General features: G+C 34.6%; 1 protein-coding gene across 1 annotated transcript in view; it reads right to left on the minus strand.

Annotated features, from left to right (window-relative positions):
- Positions 1–11: 11 nt before the first annotated feature.
- Positions 12–26,175, minus strand: part of LOC126977344 (protein rolling stone-like) — a 30,164-nt gene continuing 4,000 nt past the window's right edge. Inside the window, exons 2-4 of the mRNA XM_050826113.1 lie at positions 12,970–13,086; positions 11,515–11,704; positions 12–8,254 (exon numbers count right to left, since the gene is read on the minus strand). Of these exons, the coding sequence (XP_050682070.1) occupies positions 8,041–8,254; positions 11,515–11,704; positions 12,970–13,086 (521 nt within the window). The 3' untranslated portion in view covers positions 12–8,040. The remainder of the gene's footprint in view (positions 8,255–11,514; positions 11,705–12,969; positions 13,087–26,175) is intronic.

Below are 26,175 nucleotides of genomic sequence, written 5' to 3' on the forward strand. Positions count from 1 at the left end.
AAAAAGCTCTGTTACAGAATAAACTTTAATATCACAATTCACATTACTGTCACCACACCACTCTACAAACCTAACCATTTACATTAATAGCGTCATTATACATATAACACCTAAAATTGTACATTATTTACGATACGGTTGATAATATTAGATCGGCTAGCGTTAAAACCCCTAGTCAGTTAACATTTTATATTGATTTATTAATATTATTATTTTATACTTTTGTTTTAGAATTTTACAGATACCTCGTATAAAGAAGTTACGTCATAATCATCAAAAAATAGGCGTCATCTTATTTTCATACAGATTGTAGATGCATTTTAATTTGTTTATTACGTATCACAAAATTACTTAATTAATTATGATACTAGTGAGCCAAGTTAATCATTATACGCGAGGCTGCGAGTTGCAGCCCGAGCCGCAGGCGAGGGCCCAGCCCTCTTTCGAATAGGAACTACAATAGGTTTACAATTGGTGATATAATTCAATAGGTGCCCACATCGCTCGAGTAAATCGATTTTTAGTCTCTTGGGCTCCCATACCATTATATTATAAATTGACATTATTTTGTCAAATGCTTGTCACTCTGTCAGGCTGTCCAGTACCTACCCGGCAGATAATATGACATTAGCAGCTACATCCATCCTATACTTAATTTTTATTTATTTATTTATTTAACCAATAAAACCCCTATCCTTACAGAGTTACCTACTGCGATAGAGGCTTGACTTAAATTTAAGTATTTAAATTAATATAAACATAAATCTTAGAGCTACTACTAACAATCTATACCTACTATACTAGATTATTACTATACTAATTACTATTACTAGAACATACAATAACTACTCTAATTTTAAACTCGTTCAGTGAGCAATCAAACAAGTCAATCCTATGCGAAAGTTCATTTAAATTTCGTAAAGCGACTGTAAAAGGCGTGTCTCGCCTAAGATTGGTTCTCGCTCGCGGAATTACGAGCAGCTGCTGTCGCCTTCGCCTTGTAGCGCGTCCATCCGGTACCCACAGACCTATTCGCTCCAGTAAGGCTGGATGACTCACCATACCACGCAAAATTTTCCATAAATATATAACCAGGAGTACGTCCCTCCTAGTTTCTAGTTTATTATACCCAACCATGCCAAGAATAAAAAGTGTAGGATATAGAAGTGGATATCCTGGGTATACTTTGTAGAGTTTTAGATATATAAACCTAACAAATCTATTTTGAATTCGTTCCAACATGAGCTTGTATTTGGCTTCACGTGGGGCCCATATGATAGCATTATATTCTAAATGACTTCTCACCAAAGCCTCATATAGAACTCGTATAGCGTTGATATTTGTGAAATTTTTCACTTGTCTCATGACAAATCCAAGGTTTCTGTATGATTTCTTACAAATATCAACGATGTGTTCACGGAAGTTACAATCCGCATTGAAACGAACTCCAAGATCTTTGATTTTGTTGACACGCTGCAAAGGCTGGTTGTCTAGATGGTATGTGTAATGCTGTGGATACCGAGATCGACTAAATGATGTCACGAAGCATTTGTCAATGTTAAAATATAATTTATTATCCCGACTCCATTTTAATATTCTATTAATATCATCTTGTAATTTGATATGATCCAATTCGTCTTTTATCTGCAGCGAAAGCTTAAGGTCATCAGCAAATAATAAACATGTTGATTCACGGACGATTTCTGGCAGATCATTAATCATAATGATCGACCTGATCTAGTATAGTATTCCTCAGAATGGAACCTGCCACAGTCAACATACTGTCGCCGGTCACTTAAGTAGCTGGCGAAAAACGACAACGTGTGTGTTGTACACCCGAGGTTGGACATTTTCTTGAGTAGAATATCGTTATCAACCACATCGAAGGCTTTTTGGAAATCAAGATATGCTACATCCACCTGGCCTCCAGAATCCACCGCTGGGACTATCTGTGTCATTAAATGTAGCAAATTTCCTGCTGTGCCTCTTCCTGGACGGAACCCATGTTGTGCATCGGATAACATAGATGCTACTTGTGTAAATAGAATGTGATGTATAACAGTCTCAAATATTTTTGCTGGAGTGCTCAGAACTGCAACAGGCCTATATTTACTAGGTTCTGTACCACCGGGACCCTTAGGTACTGGGACAACCCTTGTGAGCTTCCACAGATTAGGAAGGGTTGCAGTTGAAATACACATATTGAATATATGAAGCAAGGGCTCCACCAAAACTGAACGACAATCTTTAAAAATATATGGTGGTATACCATCTGGGCCTACGGAGCGCTTTGGTGGTAGACGTTCTAGCGCGCGTCGTACATCTTCAGCTTTGAACTGTCCGAGGTGTACTCGTGTATTGTTTTCTGAAGTTTTACTCAACTCCCTTACGTTCAGCTCGGGGGTATTCACACTATAGACTGATTGAAAAAAACGAGCAAATTCATTTGCCATATCGTGATTTGAGAGAACCTGCCCATTTTTTAGTAATTTATAACGGCTCATGTTACCTCTTTGTGACCTTACGTAGCTCCAAAATGCTTTTGGGTCCTTTGCAAGGTGATTTTGTACCCGGTTCTGATAGAGGTCTCGTGCAATCGCTATATCTTTCTTAACTAGAGCTCTACACTGAGAAAAAGCTAAATAATCACACGGTAATTTACTTTTTTTATATTTCTTATGAAGTATGTATTTACGTTTTACACTTCTTATTAAAGACGCAGTATATCACACTGGATAATATGGCAATCTGTTTCTTTCCTGAAAATATTTTTTACGTGGTACACAAGTGTCTATAACATTTTTAATTTTACTATAAAAATAATCTAAAGCTGTATTAGGATTCTAGACTATACAATCCATTCCAGTCTATTATGCTTATTAAATAATATAAATAGTTAAAGTCACTTTTATGGAAATTCCACTGCATGGGTAGATTTGAGTAATGGTGAGTATCATAGTAAATACGTGGAGGTCTACTTACAGTAAGGCTGACAGCAATTATAAGTGGCGGATGGTAATCGTCCACGGGCTCTAAAGCCTCATCTGCTCGGCATACCTCCAACTCACCTCGCCCACTTAACACGAGATCCAGCTGCCTGTTGTTGCAATTTGGAACATAATTACACTGAACGAGCTCACAAAAAGCCTTAAAATATTCATAATAACTAGTTACATAACTATTACAAGAAAACATATTAAAATCTCCTAATATAACAATATATACTAAACATAGTTATATATTCTTGTTCACTAGTGTTAGGTGCAATATATACAACGCAACAGACGAAAAGAAATCTGTTTTGAAAATAGCACAAATTTAAATGGCGCTTATCTGCTAGATAACACTATTTAGACATTGTGAGGCAAATGATGTGTTTATTCGATAGATAAGTAGCAATTAGCCTATTCGTAACTTTACTTGTACATTGTGAAACAACCCCTAAGTATATCTTAAGTGTTATTGCAAATACAATTACTTACGAGCAATAACATATTTACACATTATTATAATTTTAATTGTGCAAGAAAAGAACTTTTACTAAGTAATACAATATAATTAATAAGTATAAAGTAAAGTGCATATTAATTAAAGTCAACAAAACTTGTAATAAGAGTATACTAAGTAAAATATAATACAAAAATATTCCAAAAAAGCATAATTTTTGTTGAGTAGGTTTTCTATCGGTGTTCTTCTCAAGCAACATAGCAGTTTCCGAAGTTTGTTCCGAAACGAAGAAAACTGATCATTAAAAACGTTTATATTATGATTATATATGAATAGCACTGTACAATATTAAAATATTTTACCAGTGCGGGGCTCCTTTGCACAGGATGCCGGCTAGATTATGGGTACCACAACGGCGCCTATTTCTGCCGTGAAGCAGTAATTTGTTAACATTATTGTGTTTCGGTCTGAAGGGCGCCGTAGCTAGTGAAATTACTGGGCAAAGAAGACTAAACATCTTATGTCTCAAGAAGAGCTCATTTTTTTTTACGGAATAGGAGGACAAACGAGCGTACGGGTCACCTGGTGTTAAGTGATCACCGCCGCCCACATTCTCTTGCAACACCAGAGGAATCACAAGAGAGTTGCCGGCCTTTAAGGAAGGTGTACGCGCTTTTTTTGAAGGTACCCATGTCCAAAGCTCCTTGAAAACCACATTGTGGAGGACCGCCACACATCCAGATGGTGGGGATGATATCCTAATTTGTCGCGTGTCGTGCGAAGGTGGAATTCGGCGGCAGGAATCAGGTTGAACAGCTCTTCGGAACACTCCCCGTGATAAATGCGGTAGAAGACACACAATGAAGCGACGTCTCTACGCAACGCCAAGTGATCCAGCGGTTCACAGAGCACTGGGTCCCCGGCAATTCGAGCTGCTCTGCGTTGCACGCGGTCAAATGGATCGAGCTGATACTGGGGTGCGCCAGACCAGAGATGACAGCAATACTCCATGTGTGGCCGGACCTGGGCTTTGTAGAGCGCTAGAATATGGGCCGGCTTGAAGTATTGCCGTGTTCTATTGATGACGCCCAGCTTCTTCGAAGCCAATTTGGCTTTGCCCTCCAGATGGCCACGGAATTGGCAATCGCACGAGGTTTCGAGACCCAGTATTCCGATACTAGGCGAGGCTTTAAGGGAAGTGTTATCGAAGAGCGGTGATACGACAAATGGGGCTTTTTTACACATTGTAGTGCCGCTTATAATTTTTGGGATTTTCAAGAAACCTGAGCGGCACAGCATCGTAATGGGCAGGGCATGTTGAACCTCCTGCTTGTCTCGTCCCTTATTGTCATAAAAATATATTTTTTAAAAGACCTCAAAATTATTACTGAAAGAGTTTCTTGCGTTATTTCTTCTTTCACAGCGCCATTATTTTCCGGAGAAGTGCTAATGCTTTGACATTAAAATGAATTCCAAATCAGTAAATCAATTTTTAGAAAAAAAAATACATCTTATATATTTTTCATATCAATAATGTTTTGCCCGGCCTTGCTAGACATTATCCTTGACCCAGCAAAATGAAAACGTGTTTGTAATCATAATGCAATGTATATGGGTTAAATTTATGTATGCTCAAACTAAAAGATGTAGGTACCTTACAACTATATTATTATCTACTTATTTTATACCTGTACTAGCTGACCAGTTGCGCTTCCCTGCATCGTTTTGGAATAGACGATCAAAATAGATTAAATATGTAAACATTCCTTGAGCTTCAACGAATCTATTACAAAAGATTTCATTGAGATCGGTCGAATAGTTTAGGAGTTATTAGCGAACATACAAACTTACATTTTCTTTTTTATATATAGATTGAATTGAGATTGGTTTTATTCAATACATTTCCTGATACCCATTTATCACCAGATGTATAAAAAATTTAATGCCTTCTTTTTTTATTATAGAAATGTTAGAAGTGCTAATTGCTTGTGTGATGACTGTACGTATGCTTGCAACACCCTGGATATTCAGGGGCCTGTGCAGCAATGGTACACTAAATAATAGCGCCAATACGAATTAAATAAGAATCTCGCCAATATATTGTATTTATACACATGCAGTTTAGTTTAACGCTGCGACTGAAATGTAATATTTTGATTCTTATGATTGCAGATGTACATAGACCTACTGAAATACTTACACTATATTTACGCATTATTAATTCACGCCTGCTGCTCTGATTAATACTAAATCACTACGGCCTTACAAATAAATTTGGTATTAAGTTATACCAGAGATTAAACAAAGATATGCAAAATGTATACCTAACTGTATACTACTTACAAATAGACATTTTGCTTATTATTGGGTTATTCGGACGTATAACGTTTCCCGCGTTTATTTGCAAGGCTGCTTGACATTCGGAAACATTCAGAATTATTAGCGATATAGTCAATATTTTGCTTATTCGGTTTATTCTCAGGTATAACTTAATAGCAAGTATATTTGTGTGTTGTTCGTCCACCTTTGTCTGTCACATGTGTATGGTACTAGGTCTTTTCTTGTACCTACCTACTAATTTAGATTTGTGTTTAAATTAACTTTACTAGGTAAAAATATCCTACGTATCTTACCTACTTATATGATACATATAGGAAATGAAAGTAGTGACCTATAGATATAAAATAAGTATATAATTGTTACTTACATAGACGAAACTTCAAACTTGGAGGACAAAGTGTTATTTGTGCAACTCAAAAAAATTAACCGAGCTCTCGCACGGCACATTCATAAAATTTTGTTTTCAAATTTTTATTGATGTATTAATCCTAGAAGTGAGGGTTATTTACTTTCAAAACATAACAAATTGTTTTGATTACTGTTTCTGATTTGGATTACTGGTTCGAGAACTTGAAGCACGCGGTGACTCGCGGTGCAAAACAAAAACGCAAAGTCGCAACAATAATCACAGTTTCCTTCGATCTTATATCGCGCGGTTTTGCGTGTTGATTTGAACTTAGCCTAAGCGATTACTATTTACCAACACAATGATTAAAAGTCCTATCATATAAATGCAATTTCTGTTCAAAATTGTATGTAGGCTTTAAGAATATATTATGTCTAATATTAACAATTATATTATTATAATTAATAATAATACTATACGTATAATAATTGGAAAAACATTTCGTGTAACCTAATTAAAGGCCGGCATCGCTCCTGTGATTCCTCTAGTGTTGCAAGAGAATCTTAGCAGCGGTGATCACTTCGCTAACACAGCAATAATTTACATTAAGTACCTTTTTACGAAACACATTATCATATTGGATTAAAACAATAATTTTGAGTAGTAATCACACAAATAGACATATAAACAGAGTTGGTAACTACTACGGTAATACCTAGGTCTTGTTTTCTTGAGGTAGGTGATCGTTAATTTCTTATTTCTATCTACCTTTATTTTTAATAATCTATTAGAAATAATGGAAGATAAAGATAATTACAGATTTAATTATTGGCAAGTTGCATGTCTTACGATTAAAACGACCTAAGTATTAGATACAGCATGCTTAGTTCATGGATAGTTACATGGCTGCAAACCAATTATTGTCTGCACTTTTCGCGAGTGTTGCATTATCATCATAGGCTATTCTTCGATTTCTTAAGATATATTCGAAAACGATCGTAAAGATTCGATAGCCAACTGGTATTGTTATTTCCTCAAAATAATTTCACTTTATGCTATAAAAATTGTTTCAAATTTAAATGATCAATATCGCGCCAAAAAGGAAGCCGCCATGATTGTGACGTGTTAATAACATAAACAATGAAACGCCAAAGGTACAGTGCAAAATAAAATTGACCTTTCATAGTTAGTATTGTTGGTGTGTTGCTAAAAACAAATTGTTTATGTTATAGTGACGTCACATAATGGTGGTCGGCGTTTTCCGTCACGTGATATACAATACAGATGATAAAACTATGATTTTAATTTTGAAAATATAAATATTTCTCATGTTTTTATAACAACTTCATATTGAATTCGAGTTTGTTACGGTAAAAACTCTTAAAATAACATTCTTTCATAATACAATTTTGACAGAGGAAGCTGACCTATTAACTTGAAGACAAAAATCATTACGTAAGTATGTATTTGTTTATAGGTAATTTTTTCTATATATATTATATTATGTTGCAGCGCCGGAAATTTATAATACTCTACAATACATTATAGAAAACATCGGAAATTAATCCAGCGGATTTTTTTTCCCGTTTTTGGTCTTAGATTATTTATACGTCTAGATAGATACTCTTGCTGTTAGACAACATACCAGGAATAATACTTTAGTGTGGGTGACAATTACACTCGCAATTTGTATGACACTTTGTGTTAGTGTGCGTGAATCGCTCAAAATAGTTGTTAGTTCTAAAGTCTATTTTTTTTACTTTTTCACAGCTGTTATAGTCTATATAGACGTATAAATGATCTAACTTTGTGGTTAACACCGTCCTTGTACCGCCGATACCCTTATCCCGATATGGTTTGTGAGTACGCATAGTGTTTTTCCACTTAGAGCCAAATTGTTCTTGTCCTTACACAACGTCAGAAAGCCGATCTGGTGGCGTGAAAGGCAAATCTAAACTTGTTGTTCTTATCAGTGCTACTGATACTTTGTCTCTGAATATAGTTAGTAGCCATAGAGATGTAAACACAGCGAATACACCACCCAAAGAGACAGCGGCTAAAGTCATACATTGATCCGGTTCTTGCCAGTTCAGGACTGAATAAATGTATGGGTTTCCGATTCTGAAAAAAAAAATCTCCATTTAGTGTAGTAAAAAGTTATAGGTTAATAAATATTAATTTATTTGAAAATATAAAATGTTTCATCTCAAATTGAACTCATCGTTGCCTAAAATGTGAACCAAATTTGATTTTCAATTGAGAACAAAAGCATTTTGAATAGGATGGACAATTTAGATGCTGAATTTTGTTCTGAAAAGTTATGCAACGAGATGGAAAGGTTCTTTAATTGCATTATTTAGGTTCCACTAAAGAAACTAACAAAATAATCAGATCTTTACTCAAATGCTAGCTGCATACTTTTGATGTGGTCATTTTGACTATCTCCTTTGAGCAAAGTAAACATTTCCGCGCCACTCGAATGTATTATGAATATCGATTTGATAATCCATTAGTGTCGAATTTAATTTGAAAAGTAGTCAGTTATATACAAAAATATATGCTAAAAGGAAATTTTCCGAATACAAGGCAAAGTTTCTATTAATTTTCCACCATAATTATTATGCATACTTTTCTAGTAAGTAGTATCTCTCGATTGTTTCTTAACATAAGGTGGACTATCCGAAAAAAATGAAAGAAAACGAGAATTTTATATTTAACGCATTATTTACATTGTACTGGAAGCGATTAAAACTAATTGTAAAAGAATTATAATAATATTCTGTAGGTATAAAAGGATGTATACGTTTAATTATAACTAATTATTATTTTTTATGGAAAAAGACAGGAAATAAGGCAGTCGTTAAAATACTTAATTAAAAGTCGCCGTTTTAATAAATGCATATATATTCAGTTTTAATTTAAAATTATATATTTATTCTTTTTAAAATTGAGAACAACTTCAATACGTTGTTCAAACATAATGATAGGTCCCGGTTTGAACCTCGTGAGCTACGAAACAATATGTTATCGAATTCACATGTACGATTATTCGATGCTTTATAAGGTTGGCAACGCTCTTGTGATTCCTCTGGACAGTCCTACAAGATAGTATGAGCTGCGGTGATCACATACCACCAGGTGACCCTCGTTTATGTTCAGGTGTATGCTCGTTTGTCCTTTAAAGTCAGTACATTTATGAAAATTTAATATACGCTCACAAAAATCGTCACCTTTTTTGCTCTTAATAGTGATTTCATTATTATACCACTAGAAATAAGGGACTGATTGTAACTAATTCTAGTAGGCTTCATAAGATACATAAAAGCTTTAAGCGTAAATGAAATTACTTGGCAAATGAGACTTAACATCTTATGTCTCAAGGTGACGAGCGCAGTTGTAGTGCCGCTCACAATTTTTGGGGTTTTTCAAGAATCCTGAGCGGCACTGCATTGTAATGGGCAGGGGCAGGGCGTATCAATTACCATTAGCTGAATATCCTGCTCGTCTCGTCACTTATTTTCATAAAAAATACAATTTTATAATTAGGTCCCAGCCACTGTTCAAGCATTATCTATAAATAAATTTAAATGTTTTATTGAAAAATGGCTCTGTCGTAAATCCTACTACTCCACAGAGGAATATCAAAGTGATCCGACATCCTGGGACTAGATTATGATTATATTATTTGTGGTTTGTATATTATTGAAAATCTTTATATATATACGAGAGTATGACTAATTACGGTTTTTATTTAAATTGTAATCGATATTTAAATTCAAATTCAAATATTTTTATTCAAAATAGGATATAATCACTTATTGAAAGTCAAAAACTAACACCCGTTCCAAAAGGTATGCCTCAGACCTGAGAAGAACGGTCGCAGCAGGCTTCTTTTTTTATATAAAAACATGGTTACAATGGGTATGTTCCGATACGCACTGCGAGCACTGCACAGTGCTATCACTGTAGAAAAATTCGTTCCGTTATGGACTGCCAGTATACTGCCGCAGTTCCTTGGGAAATATATTATGACGTCATAAATCGCCGCCATATTCCACTGTGAACACTGGCGTTTTCGAGGTAAGGTACTCGCAGTACTTTGATCACGTGATCAGTCAAAACCACCCGAGTGCCTGAAGGAACGGCTTCGCAGTATACTAAATTGACGTCACACTGTACAGTGGTCGCAGTGCATATCGGAACATAACCAATGTAAAATCGTACAATAAAATTTATTGTTGCCTGTGGGTGGTCGCTCAATCAGTCAATATTTAGTCATCGTCAAGATACTCAATTCAATTAAACGAATATAAATGTAAGCTGTATAAATTGAACTGTGCCATAAATATTAAGAAAATAACGTAAGTTTAAATACCTTAACAGGTAAATTGTTTCTATTACCTACTAACAAGTAATTAACTAATTTAAATTTCAATTAAGAGAAAACAAATTAAGTAGTTAACTACTCAAAAGGAACACCAAGTCTAGAAACCATAATAATAAAGCATAAATACTTTTATGTGTATGAATTAATGTTATATGTAGATTAAAAGAGGACGATTGGTATCTGGATGATATCATTTTCCGGGTAAGTTTCATATCGATCTTTCATTACATGATTATTATATTATATTCAGAACAGAATATGGCTTCAAGTAATATATAAGTCACAAGAACGCCAAACACACCTAAACAATTGGTATAATATAATCTTACAAAAGATTTTATAATAATAATATTATGATTGGCCTATTAAATCGCTAACGATGAATATTTAGCTAACTACAAGAGACAGCTATTGTGTGGTTTTATGAAACCACCGTAAAAGTGAAACTTTTTTGAAGGGTATAAAAATCGCTTTATCAATCTTAATTTTATACATGGAAAATTGGAACGATAATGGGAAATAATAAAAACAAACAAAATAGCGTGGAGCACTGGCACAAATGAGTAATAGTCTATTCCATTAAATGTGGACAAGTGTGGGCTGTACAAAGACAAAAAGTATTATAATTATTATTAGAAAACATATAGTATATAGGTTTTTGAACAGGTTGCCGGCTAGATTATAGGTACCACAACGGCGCCTATTTCTGCCGTGAAGCAGTAATTGTAATGTAAACATTACTGTGAATATATCTGAAGGGCGCCGTAGCTAGTGAAACTACTGTGCAAATGAGATTCAACATCTTATGCCTCAAGATGACCGGCGTAATTACAATTGCGCACTACAGTGCCGCTCTGAATATTTGTGATTTTCAAGAATCCTGAGCGGCACTGCATTGTAATGGGCATGAAGTATCTATTATCATCAGCTGAACGTCCTGCTCGTCTCATCCCTTATTTTCATAAAAAAAAACATCTGAATGTATTCAACTTACTCGTCTGTGCCACCTGCGAAGTAATATATCACCGAAAATACGAGATACCACAACCCCACTGTCAGCGGCTGGTAGATGTGAACGAATCTTAAAGGGGTCCTCGATACCATCAACTCAATAAACACGATGCAAGAGTTGAAACCATGAGTCGACAGGTCCAGCCAAAAGTTAACATCCTCCTCACTGGCATCTGTAACCGTTTACAAAGAACTACAACTGCTGGTCAGATACTCAAATTTAACTAAAAACTATATATTTATAATTAAAAAAATATGGAATAGGTGGACAAACTAGCGTACGGGTCACCTGGTGTTAAGTGACCACCGCCATCCACATTCTCTTGCAACACCAGAGGAATCACAGGAGCGTTGCCGGCCTTTAAGGAAGGTGTACGTGCTTTTTTTTTAAATTCGTATCGTCCCGGACACACCGCACAATGAAGTTCATTCCACAGCTTTGTAGTACGTGGAAGAAAGCTCCTTGAAAATCGCACTGTGGAAGACCGCGACACATCCAGATGGTGGGGATGATATCCTAACTAGTGGCGTGTCGTGCGAAGGTGGAATTCGGCGGCAGGAATCAGGTGAAACAGCTCTTCGGAACACTCCCCGTGATAAATGCGGTAGAAGACACACAATGAAGCGATGTGTATTTGGAAAATTGCATGGAAATTAACGTGCGTATCGGGCCATGCAATGGGTAAGGTCTTTAAGTTTCCGGAATGTTTGACATGGTTATATTCTTATTATTCGCTTTTTATTAGAAATAATTTATTTTCAAGAACAGTTACTATTACAATAGCAATATTAATTTATTATACAAACGCATTTCTGCCTGTTAATTGGTATAATATCTAATGTATATAATATCTAATTAAATATTTATGTAAGATAATTTGAAGCTAGAAGTAGTATCGATCTATTATTAATATGTGGGTATTGCAAGCGTTATGAAAATGAAAACGATAAAAGAAAAAATATTTACTTTAACTTATAAAAGCATTTATCATAGTAAGTTACGTAATAATTATTATAAATATGTAGTAGTGCTATTAATTTATATATTTTTATGAAAGTAAGGGAAAAGCAGGATGTACAGCTGATGGTAATCGATACGCCCTGCCCATTACAATGCAGTGCCGCTCAGGATTCTTAATAAAAACCCAAAAGTCTAATTTAATTATTAAGTCTCATTTGCCCAGTAATTTCACTAGCTACGGCGTCCTTCAGACCGAACCACAATAATGTTTACAAATTACTGTTTCACGGCAGAAATAGGCGCCATTGTGGTAACCATAATCTAACTGGCGTCCTGTGCAAAGAAGCCGCTGGTAAACATCTTGAATGATCTGTCAGGCAATTCTGTTCTAACAGAATTTTCCAAAAATGACTTATTTGCCTTACTAGTTCTAAAACTAGGTATGAAATTTCTATTTATTATGCTACTATACTGTACCAGGGTTATAGAGTAATATCCAGTAGAGTCCTGTGATCATGATGGCTACTGTTGTAATCACATTGTAGATCAGCCAATAAGAGCTTACGTACCACGGCAAATCTCCCGATGACGCATCTAAAAATATATTAAATTTTAAACCTGCTTACCTTTCCAAAAAATAAATTTAAGGGGAGAAAATTCAATTTAAGGGATAGATAAGATGACGTTAAAAAGAAAAATTTATTGATTATTTTTTTCAATCAAATTTTAAGCCTAACGACTTAACTTATTTGATAATTATTATCAGCTATTATTATAGCCTATTACCTGTTATTGTTATGATATATTAGGCCTTTGTACAGCAGTGGACGTCTTCCGACTGATGATGATGATGATACGGACGAGTAAAAAAAAGAAGGACTCGGCGCCGTGATATTAGCAAATGAAGCACCGTTATGCTAGTGTGTGTGCGGTTACGGGGGATACAAGTTACACACTATTTTCTCCCTTAAATAATCATTTATGGCTACAAATACTTATATAGTATCGTTTTTACACTTTTTCACGATTTATTAAGCACGACGGCTTTTTAAAAATATTTTATTGAGACGCAAACTGATCTGTCACAGACGATGACAATTCTCGTAATGGCCGACTATCGGCCTGTAGTAGTGTAAGTGTGGGGCTGTGTATATACACGTTAATCGGCTTGTTTTGGTGCTACACTGTTATGTAAGGTGACACGGAGTCCTTATTTTTTTACTAGTCCGTGGATGATGATAATCAAATCAAAACAGTTTATTGAAAGTAAAGCTAGGTTAAAAATAGACTTTTTCACGTCAAATAATTACAAAATAATAATTTATACGTCATCATTACAAAATGTAAATAATACGAATAATATTATAATAACTGTTATGTGAATTTCAATTTAAACTGTTATATTTAACCTCGTGTTAAGGAATTGTCTTAAGATAAGTACATAAAAATCTTGTTCCCGAGTAGTTTGCATGATGACCAAATAAGGGCAAAATAATTTAAACAATTCAAAATAAACAGCTGGAAGCCGTTTAATAAAATTGTTGCATATTTTTCCATTATACCTACTTACGCATTTTAACTATTTATCAATAAGAAACGTTCAATTATTGTTAGCGTTCGTGGGTTTTTATGAAATGTCGTGTTCCACGCGACATTATAATTATAACCTTTGGTTTCCTTTACGCTTGTAGGTCTTAAAGTATTTAACCACAATCAGTGGTGTAGCGTGCCTTGGCGGGGCCACGTATAAAAATTTGCTTGGGGGCCCTCATGAAGGGTAGGTAAAGATTTCTCATAAAAGAAAAAAAGTGTTTGCATAAAATTAAAAAAAAATATTATTCATTAAATAATTCAATATACACCTCCTTTTTTTTCGGCAAGCAGGAAAAGTTTTTATTCGTTTTACCTTCGCACGTCGGGGTCCCCTTAGCCCGGGGCCCCGTATAATTGCTACGGCAGATACGGCGGTAGCTACGCCCCTTGCCAAAATGAGACAATAAATGAATTACATTACAGCAATACATTATATCTTATGCTGTGTAAGAGAGATTAAAACGATAGGAAAAATTATCAGCAAGTGTATCTCACTTCGCGTATAGGAAGCCAGAAAACCGCGTATTGACAGATTATTGAAGTTACACTTCTTTTGACGCGTTATGAAAAAATTTTGAGAGTGAAATTTTAAGATGCGCGCGCATCACCTTAACAAAAAAGTAACGTCGAAGTTGGTTCCTAAAATTTTCTGACGTTTGCGTCAATCGTTTTTTTTTTTGGTTTCTTCGTCGCCCAAGCGTAAGCCCATACAGCAATATTCATCATTTAATAATTTATTATCAAAGCCATCTGTCCAAGATTTTTTCAAAATTGCTCATTCTAAAAACGTAGAATAGCACGAGGAATAAATCATTTTAATGATTTTTGCTTCCTCAGGCCAAAGAAGTATAACTTCTTGTGTGCATACATAAAAACACACATATTTTTTTGTCACAATTGTGTGTAAAGTGTGTAAAGCCATAGATTATGCTTTGTACTCTAAAACGACTTTTCGAAATATGAATAATTTTGATCTGGTTTTCTAGACACGCACTAATAACATATCTGATCCATTTTAATAGGTCTATTATTATGAAATACCATGTAAGTACAAAATTTTGCCATTTAATACGCATTCACGATTCACAAAGCGCTCATATAAGTACGTGTGGGATTAAAATTAAAATTCAAAAACACTTTATTCATTCAAATGACTCTTATGAATGTCAAAAAAAAAAATTGTTTCTTATTGAATTTACCGCTACTTTGTAAAGGGTTGAGCTATTGAGAAGAAGTAGCAAGAAACTCATTGCCACTCTTTTAAGTCAAGATTTACATTTTAATTGTTTTACAAATCATTTCAATTACAAAATATGCAAAGTGACGCAACAAAAATACTCAAATGTCAAAAACTGAAAGGCTTACACGTAAGTAGAGTAAGGCAAAAAAAGAAAAAAAAAGTAAATTAATAATTATAAACACAAGAGTTATTGAGTATAGTAGATGCATCAATCCACACATATCGTAAATAAATAGAGGCATTATGTGAGCATTTCATAAAATAAAATATATAATAACTTTAACTCTAAAGGAAATAATAACAAAAAAAAACACACACCCCGGTAACAAGATCCTCCAGCCACCACCACCACATTAAAATTAATAAATGTATGTGTAATATATAAATATCGACGCCGCAACGTTCATCAAACAGGATTCTATAGGACATTGAACTTAAATTGTTATATTTTTTTTAAAACTTCAAAACAACAATGTAGTTTTTTGAAGTAGGTTCATAATAAAAAAATGTTATTTTAAAACTAGAAATAAACACTGAAACAGGTTTTTACACTAATTAAATTATTTTATCATAGTAAAAAAAAAAATTCTGAATGTGACTATTTTAATGTCGAGCTAGCTCCATACTGGATAATTATTTTGGAATAAAATTTACGTCATTGTATAGGGAATTTAATATTCTATACTCTAAACTTATTTGAAAAAAAATCTTATAATTGTTAAACAAACAAAAACGACAGAATTCATCATATAACTGCGTTCGATTTCTCAATGCCGTGCGCTCATCTATACGAAAATAAATTGCATTTATGGTTCACTATTGATGGCTCACATGAAAAACATTATCGACATCTGTCGCCACCCGTTTCCGGTTGGTTAAGTGCTCTATGTTCCAGTTTCATCATACAAGATTGGTTGGTAATTATGTCTTGCAATGCCATGCACACTTCAACCTGCTTCAATGTGTGTCTTTGCGAAGTAGCGAATGAATGCAACGAAGGGACGTTTACAAAACACTACTTGACGCTGTTTATAAACCCTTCACGATAGGATTCTATTCAAACGAGCTCACATGAAATTTCTTAACAACGGTGTTGTGATAAAAGAGAGATTTATAATATAACAGGTACCCAAATGTTTATACAGACATAACATCGGTGATTTTTGTTTAATAACAGCTTTTGTTACTTTATTTACGATAACGCAGACTCGCAAAGATGATTTTGTAACATGAATGTGGTCTTTTTATTTTATTCAAAAGTGGGAAATAAACCAAAAAAGTAATGTTTATTAGCTATACACATATATATATATATATCATCCATATCCAAAGATAGCTATATAATGAAGAAAATCGTTATGTTGAATGATTAACTGTTAATTATCACGTTCGGCGGAGGTAAAGCACTGCAAATTCTGTTTGGAAAAGGAATAAACCAAGGTTTGGAACCGGTTTTAAGTCTATCGGTTATTACCGGTAAAAAATGGTTCGGAATGTAAATATTAAGGGAGTTGTGTTGTAAAACAAAATCATAATAATGAACTTAATCAATAACAGCTATAAAATGTTGGTTAAAGACTGAACATTTCTTTTGTCGGTTTTCAAGCCTTTGATAAAACTACAAAAAAGCCAGCATTTGGGAGTACATGAACTGTACTCCAGAAGTACTATCTTCATAGAAGGAGTTCGTCTTTGGGAGATGCTGTTGTTGATGAACATGGATCGGCAAAGTATGAAATAGATCCAATAATCAAGTGTCAGTGGGAAAAACCTTCCTGTTACACACATAAAAAAGATAAAAGAAATATATCACATTTATACTGAGGTGACCAATGAGTACGTCAAACATTCTTCGCCGCTATTTTTTCTATCATTGGAATTCTAATAGCTACTCGAGTTATGTAATTATTAAGGTCGCTTACAAGAAGCACCACGTATGTCGTCATATTCTTGCGCTTGTCTTCGGAACGGTCACTCGTTGTCGCAATCTATTTTGCAATACTCCATATATTGGCAAATTAGAGACACTTTTATTATGCATGTAAATGTGACCTTTTATAACATTATTGTTGTTTTATTTTTTTTAGAACAGAGGCTCATTTCATGCTCTGTTGATATTGATGCCCAGTTCGTTCCACTTTCTGGAGTGCTTTTCGCTTCAAGACATCTTCCAACGCAGCGGTGAACAGCTTGGGCGATATGACATCGCCTTGTCTGACACTTCGCTGCAGTCGCATAGGCATCGTGATCTGATCCTGGAGAGGGACTGACATGGTGGCGTTCCCATACAAACACTTCAACGCTTCGATATATCGATAATCAATGTAGCACCTCTAGAGATACTGAAGCACCGCCCAGGTCTCGATCGAATCAAAGGCTTTCTCATAGTCCACGACTACCAAACATAGTGGCTGGTTATAGTCCTTCGTCTTCTGTGAAGTCACCGAACCTGGGCACGAAACAGAAAACAGCTTATATACATGGCTCAGAAGTGATATGGGCCTTAAATTCTTTAAAAGCATTTTATCGCCCTTTTTGAAGAGCGGCACCACTATAATTCTGTACCATGCTTGCGATGTTTTGCCCACGAGGATTATTTTAAGTTATCAATTAGTTTTTATTATTCATCAATAACAGCAGAGTGCCCTACTCTCATCCTAATGGATACTTACTTTTATTTATTTATTTAATGGATCACCAACATAAGAAATAGTAGTTACAGTTTTAATAATTACATTGCATTTACTTATAAAATTTAACTTTTCCTACAATTAAAGGTAATCACAGCATGCTTTGTGTTACAAAAATTATTAGTAAGGAGAAATCAAAAGAAAAAAAAAATTAATTAAAATTAGTAAATTACGAGCTATTTATATTAATTACAAATCTGTGAATGCAGTATTCCAATCAATTTATTATATAAGACTATCTAGGTATTACATTCTGAGGCTGTAGATAGGTCACACTTAATAAGCTTTAATTTAAAGTTGTTAAGACTATCAAAATTAATGTCGATATTTGGACTTTTCTTTGTATAGTCATTATAGCGACGAGAAATGCGTACCACAGGTGAATCACGTCCTAGATTGGTTTTACAGAAACTTGGCTCAAACAAGTCACATAGATGTCGTGGTATTCTGGCAGGAAATTTAAATTTAAATTTAAGTAACAGAGCTGGACAATCAATGCCGCCGTTTATTAACCTATGGAGAAATAACATGTCGAGATGAGATCGTCGCGAGGATAGCTGCTGTAATTGAAAGTGCTTCAGTTTGTCTGCATATGTCCTGACTGTATTTGGAGTCTTGAATCGGTACGATAGACTACCAATTAACTTTTTCTGTACCCTTTCCAGTCTATCTATATGCACCTTATAAGTCGGGTTCCAAGCTGTACTACAATACTCAAGCTTGCTCCTAACGTAACAGTTATATAATTTAATTACTGTAGCTGGTTTTTTGAAGCCCTTTGTACTTCTTAAAATAAAGCCCAGAGATCGATTTGCTTCAGCCGAGATTTTATCAATATGATCCGAAAAACGTAGCTTGCTGTCTACTTGGATACCGAGGTCTCGAATACTTGGTACTTCATGTAGCTTTTGTCCGTCAATGAAGTATTCGGATTGCAAAGTGCATCGCTTTCTAACATACTTTATATGTTGACATTTTAAGGTGTTTAGAAACATTTTGTTCTTTGTGCACCAATCATGAATTTTCTCAATGTCATTCTGAAGGCATTTCACGTCAGAGCTGTTTCTCACTGTCTTGACCAACTTGAGGTCGTCTGCAAAAAGATAAACGTCGCTGTGATTTACAGATCGTATTATGTCATTGATGAAGACATTGAAAAATAGAGGCCCCAGAATGGACCCCTGAGGTATACCAGAAGACACAACAAATGGTTGAGATTCTTTTCCATCCATTACTACTCTCGCCCATCGCTCAGAAAGGTAGGAAGCACACCATTTAAGAAGGTTATCAGTTATCCCAAATCTATGTAACTTGAGGTCGTCTGCAAAAAGATAAACGTCGCTGTGATTTACAGATCGTATTATGTCATTGATGAAGACATTGAAAAATAGAGGCCCCAGAATGGACCCCTGAGGTATACCAGAAGACGCAACAAATGGTTGAGATTCTTTTCCATCCATTACTACTCTCGCCCATCGCTCAGAAAGGTAGGAAGCACACCATTTAAGAAGGTTATCAGTTATCCCAAATCTATGTAATTTTCCAATGAGAATTTTATGGTTAACCTTGTCAAACGCTTTTGAAAAGTCAGTATAGACCGCGTCTACCTGTATGTTTTGATCTACAGTTTCTTTCAATTCGGACATAAAAAGTGTAAGATTTGTATTGGTCGATCTCTTAGCCATAAATCCATGTTGTTTAGTGGTAATATATTTTTGTACATGTGAATAAATAACGTTATGCACCAGTGATTCAAATACTTTAGATATTGAAGATAGGATTCCGTTTTTGTATATAGGAACTACTCTTGCTTCCTTCGAGACATATGGGAATGTTCCTGACAGCAGGGATTCTTTGAACAAATATGCGAGGGGAAAGCCTAGCATATTAGCACAATTAACTAGTGGATGTATATTATCTGGACCTCTGCCTTTAGTGGTATCAATCATTTTAAGCTTCTTTGCGACTTCTTCAGGTGTGAATTCAAAATGTCCTATGACGTCTAGTGGTTCAGTCCATGATTCTGGATTTTTTAAGTCGTTGTTGTTATCGCTAATATCATTTTCATATACCGAAGAGAAATGTATTCCAAACATGTCTGGTATATCGTTAGGATTTGATGATACATTATAGTTTAGGGTCATAGTGTCTGGATACAACGAACTATTCTTTCTCATGTTTTTAAAATGTGTCCAAATTTTTTTCGGATTCTTCATAAGTTCATATTCGAGTCCATTGATGTATTTGACGTAACAGTCCTTTATCAGTCTTTTGCAATCATCTCTTAGGTATTCAAATTCTATTTTGTCCAAAGGATTATTGTATTTCTTAATTTTGTTAAAATAATTATTTTTTTGCTTTAGCAGATATATTAAGTGCTGAGAAAACCAGACAGGGTAAGAACAATTTCCAGATTTAGTCATTGGAACGTACTTTTTAATAGTCTTTCGTAATATTTCGTAAAATTTCTTTACCATTTCATTTACGCATATACACGATTTAAATTCATCACTCCATTGTACAGATTCTAAGTATTTATTAATTGCTTTATAATCGGCTTTAAAAAAATTATGTCGACTGGTGAGTGGTATGGTATTTATTTTCGTTTTAACTTTTAACAAGATGTCAAGAGGAGGATGTAATTTATCAACATTTCTTACAGGGTGCAAACATTCAGAAACTTGTAGAAGATCTTCATTACATAGTACCAAATCAAGAATTTTATGTTGCTTGTTTGTCACATAGTTAAATTGTTTGAGGTCATTGAGCATCATAAAGTCTACGAATTTGCAAAGCAGTTCACGGTTTTCATATCCTGAAGGTTTTGTATAATTCAATATTTCGTCATTTTGATTTGATAGCCATGTAATTCCACTCATATTAAAATCACCTAAAATCAAACTGCATTGGTAATTGGTGCAGGTTTCCAGATTTACATTGACTTTGCCAACGAAAATTTTTAGACTCTCATTGGTGATTGGCGGTGGCAGATATACAGCACATAATAAAATTGATGTAGCACTTTTGCCTGGTCGAGCTCCAGCAGTAGTAACTGACACCCAGAGATCCTCACAATTGCTTTCATACTCATTGATTCGCTTAGAACTCAGTTGATTGGATACTGCTATCAGCACCCCCCCTCTTCAGCACTTTTAATTAATTTGTATTCTGATGTTTCGGTTTTACGCATGAAAATCCTTCCTGACTTTACCCAGACAAACTTGTAACCAAGCTCCTTTGCTTTATTACGGGACGCTGCGTGGAGGGCTTTTTGTGATGGTGAGAGATGTTCAACAACGAATACGGGTTTTTTTGTACCACTGATACCAATGTGAGATGTGTTAAGCTTATCAATTGCGTTGCTTGCTTTTTTATTAAATCTGAGTGTCACTGCAAGAAAATCGTCTCTAATTCTAGGAGAACTGAATTTTACAATTACGGATCTAGGACGGGGACTTCCACTGTTTATTTTAGCAACTCTTGTGCATAGATGGATGTCCGCCTCGTTCAACTTATAATTAGTAACAGAAGCAAGTTGCTTAGCAATAGTAATTAGGTTCTCAGATTTGTGCTCGGGAATGTTCTGTATTTCTAGATTACTGGCTCGAGCGTGTTGTTCCATGCAGTGATCCTTGAGTTAAGGTCTGAGACCGTATTCCGTAACGTCTCGTTCTCGGATTTTAACTGTTTTATTTCTGAAGTGTTGATCTCTTGTTGTTTCTTAATTGTATTTAAGGAATCTGATACCCGTTTAAATCTGTCCAGTAGTTCTTTGGTTTGTACTTCAAATTGTGTTAGTATATTCGTTTTAAAATTGTCTGATATAGTTTGGAGTTTCTTCGCGGATAATTTGTCGAACACTTTCTATTGATATGTCTGACGTATATTTTTGTACTATTTGTCCTCCTCTTCTACAATTTATATTACTAAATGACTCCGGTGATTGGTGATTTACGGCTGGTCGAATTGGTGTGTTGGTATTATCCGATTTTGGCTGCTTACTATGACAACCTGGGCATATCCACTTTGACTTAAATTCCTCCGATAAGTCCTTTAATCCCTTGTTAATGTTGACACAGTTTAAATGAAATTTGAATCTGCAGGAAACACAGTTTAAAATGTTTGATGAAGTAGTCTGGCGTTCACAACATCCAAGTTTTGTTTTATTTTGCGACATAATATATTTTATCCGATCAGATTATAAACTTACTAGCACGAAATACGATATTAAACGGAGCTCGGCGGCTGGCAAGTTGACTCGCTCGTTTGAACGCAGCACTGCACGGTGAAGATGACTCACGCACAATGACAGACGTGACGGCACAAACAAGTACGCTTATGAATAGTTTTGATTGTACCGACACACGTAAGTTAAGTTTGAATTTTAATCACTGATTACGTTTTATTAAATTTGTATATTATACAACTGATTTCAACAAAAGTTAGATCGTTTCACTGGCTACTCAAAAATATGTAATGTTACACTATTTGACTATTATTGACTATTATTTCGGAATTAATTATATGCAACAAACAGTAATACATGTGAATAGAATGGAGCGCGCGTGGAAATTGCACATCCCCCGACATGTGGCAAAAAATTGCAAAAAATTGACTTACGTATATATAACACAAAGAAAATAACTCCTTGGTGTAGTAGAGAAGTTTCATCTGTCATTAATCAGACATTCCGACTCCTGTTTGACAAAAAGAACGTAAACAATTACACAATGGTAGGCAAAGCAAGCTCGATTAGACGTAATTACCTTTCTCTAGAATTGTCAGTTAAATATTATATATGTATGTATATGCAAGAATGTACTTTGGGTGCCAGATAACGATTTTATAGAATTATTTGACACAATAGGCACTATGAACCATACAACAAATAAACATCCATGAATCGGCAATAAACAAACATATTCATCACACAAATATTTGCAAAAATCGAGATTGCGGAACTAGCTTAAATTCACTAATCACTGTTGCATATGGGTCGTCAAATTAACAATGTCCCATTTTTATTACGGGCTATATAGCTGACGAAACACGTTCTCTGCAATATCAAATTGCAAATTGTCATACAAAATGCCCTGATTATTATACTTCAAAGCGATCACTAAGTAATTAAATTTAAATTACCCTAATTACTTGAAAATAGATAATGAACAGGTTTTGTCTAATGTGTATCATGGCTCGAAAACGGTTTTGATCTATTTGTATTTACTACGATGGCGAGGCTTATGAAGTGAAACTTCTTTGTGGAAAGATAAACCGCTTCGTAACGTAACGCGTTACGGCGCCAGTCTGTCTGGCTTCCCTTTCTCGCACGCATACGGCAGCGGTAGGCAGTTCACCTCTCTCACTCTAACCAATTGTTACTGTTATAGGATTAAATAATGATACTAATATTGTACATACACAAAATTGTAATGAATTTAACTAGGATTAATAAAATATTTTATAATCAATATTTTTTTTATTAAGTAATAACAATAACATTATTTATTAATAACCTTTCCTTATATTATCATATTAATATACGTAAAATTGAAGTATTAACCTACGCTTTTCTCAAGTTAAACAATTTCAATATTAAATAGTTCAACTTAGATTAGTTGTTAGTGTCGGGCGTCAAACTAAACCGTCAAACCAGAAACGCACACGTTTTAGGGTTCCGTAGCCAATTGGCAAAAAACAGAACCCTTATAGATTCGTCATGTCTGTCTGTCTGTCCGTGTATGTTACAGCCACTTTTTTCCAAAACTATATGAACTATACTGTTGAAACTTGGTAAGTAGATGTATTCTGTGAACTACATTAGAAAAAAAAAACATTTTGGGGGTTTCCCAAACTTAGGATAGGTCTTCAAAAAAGATATGAGGTTTCTAATATAATTGTGTAATATAGTAGTATGATAGTATCATAATTTTTCTAAACTGAATAATTTGCGCGAGAGACACTTTTAAAGTGGTGAAATCTATGTCCCCCCGTGTAACTAATATAAGAGAATGATAAAACTAAAAAAGACATGTGATGTACATTACCATGCAAACTTCCACCGAAAATTGGTTTGAACGAGATCTAGTAAGTAGTTTTTTAATACGTATAAATTATGTGAGCTCATTTGCACTGTATGATATTGAGCAAACATTTTTTGCCATTTCCAATTAAATAGTTTAATATCATTTTCCTTTCCATATGACTTTTATATTATGTTACTTGCTGCTACGGAACCCTTCATGGGCGAATCCGACTCGCACTTGGCCGCTTTTTTTAACAGCAGAGAGTAAGGATGGATACTTACTTACGTATAGAATTTTATGTATACAGAAAGAAAATAACTCCTTGCTTTAGTAGGGAATTTTCATCTGCCATTCATTTGACATTCCGAACCCTTTTTGACAAAAAGAACGTGCAGTCATTGCTAGATTGACAGATGACGGCTATAATCTTGCCAAAAATGGAGATATGTAGATGAAGCCACAACCTGAGAGTTGAACAAAGCATACAAGATTTTATGACGATACGTCACTCGAACGATTAGCTCAGTTGGCAGAGCACTGCCACGGAACGCCAGAGGTCGTGGGTTCGAGCCCCGCATCGTTCATAAAATTTTGTTTTCAAATTTTATTTCGAGATAGCCGAAATCCACTACGTTATAAGCAACTGCTCGCTTTCAAACTTAGCCGGATTATACTTTGTCGTCAATCGCCATACTGTAACTACTACTATTTCAAAGTTATGCCAAATCACTGCATATTTCATACTAAACAAAATTTCAATTTTAACTTAGGCATTCCCGCTTCGTATTACGAGGTTAATTATTATAATTAGATTTACATCCTCTTTGTAACACTAGACGATAACGTTAATGTAAACGGACAAGACACCTGTATATATCGTCAGGTCCAACGACCACGACATCTGTACATCCGTTTCGCCATCAAAACTTTTTAATGCGTGGTATTTGAGGCAGCAATGAACATGTAATATAAAGCTACATCTGATATATAAAATTCTCGTGTCCCAGTGTTTGTTACCAAACTCCTGCAAAACGGCTAAACTAATTTGTTTGAAAATTTGTGTGTACATATATCGGGTAGGTCTGAGAATCGGCCAACATCTATTTTTCATACCCCTAAATGATAAGGGTCTCCCACTCCATTTTTTTTTTATCTTTTTGATCTTTTTTATTTTTATTATGATTCAGCATCAAAAAATACATTTAACTTCAAATTTTCACCCGTCTACGATCAACACCTATTTTTGTATCGCGGTTTTAATATTATTCTATTCCATCCACAGATACGCAATAGAGTTGTAAGATGGCATATGAATATAATAACTAATATAGTACGATAAATTTTATGTACGATATATTTGGTACGTTTGAGAATCGGTCGTAATCAATTTTTATACACCAAAAATTTTAATTATTGATTTTTTATTATAATTTTATATGGCAAAACAACTTTTGCTGGGTCAGCTAGTATATTAATTTATTTTTGGAAGATAACAAACGAGCTATAAAAATATTGTTATCGATATAGTCGATATCGGTACATCACTGTCTATGACGATATTAGTGAGGATATATAATTGTCGATACAGTATGAAACCGTGCATAATATAATAATAAAATAATAATATTGGCGCACTTTTTACAGAAATTATATTGCCCCAAGTTAAACATATATAGTGCCATGGGTTACAAGACAATGATATATTTAATACAATATACTTAAACATACATAAATTCATATAAACATACATAAATACATTTAAACATCCATGACTCGGAAACAAACATCCATATTCATGATATAAATGCTTGCACCTACCGGGATTCGAACCCGGGAGCTTAGTAGGTAGGATCGCTAACCACTCGGCTATACAGGTCGTCATAAGATAGTATTACATGAAACGATCAATTTTATAAATCGGAATTTTAATACTGTATTGCATAGAAGAAATGCAGATTCTAGAAACATTCAGAAGATTCCCTACGGGACAGATTTAATGGAGTTATTCTCCAATTTAAGATACATTCAACCAAATTTGAATTTTTAATACAAACCTACTTTTCAGTTGGCTATACTTTATAATTAAATTATTATAGTGGAGTTCTGCATTGCCACATACCTAAAATATATGCAT

This window comes from Leptidea sinapis, chromosome 44 (genome assembly GCF_905404315.1).
Source record: "Leptidea sinapis chromosome 44, ilLepSina1.1, whole genome shotgun sequence".
In the NCBI taxonomy this organism is placed as follows: Eukaryota; Metazoa; Arthropoda; class Insecta; order Lepidoptera; family Pieridae; genus Leptidea; species Leptidea sinapis.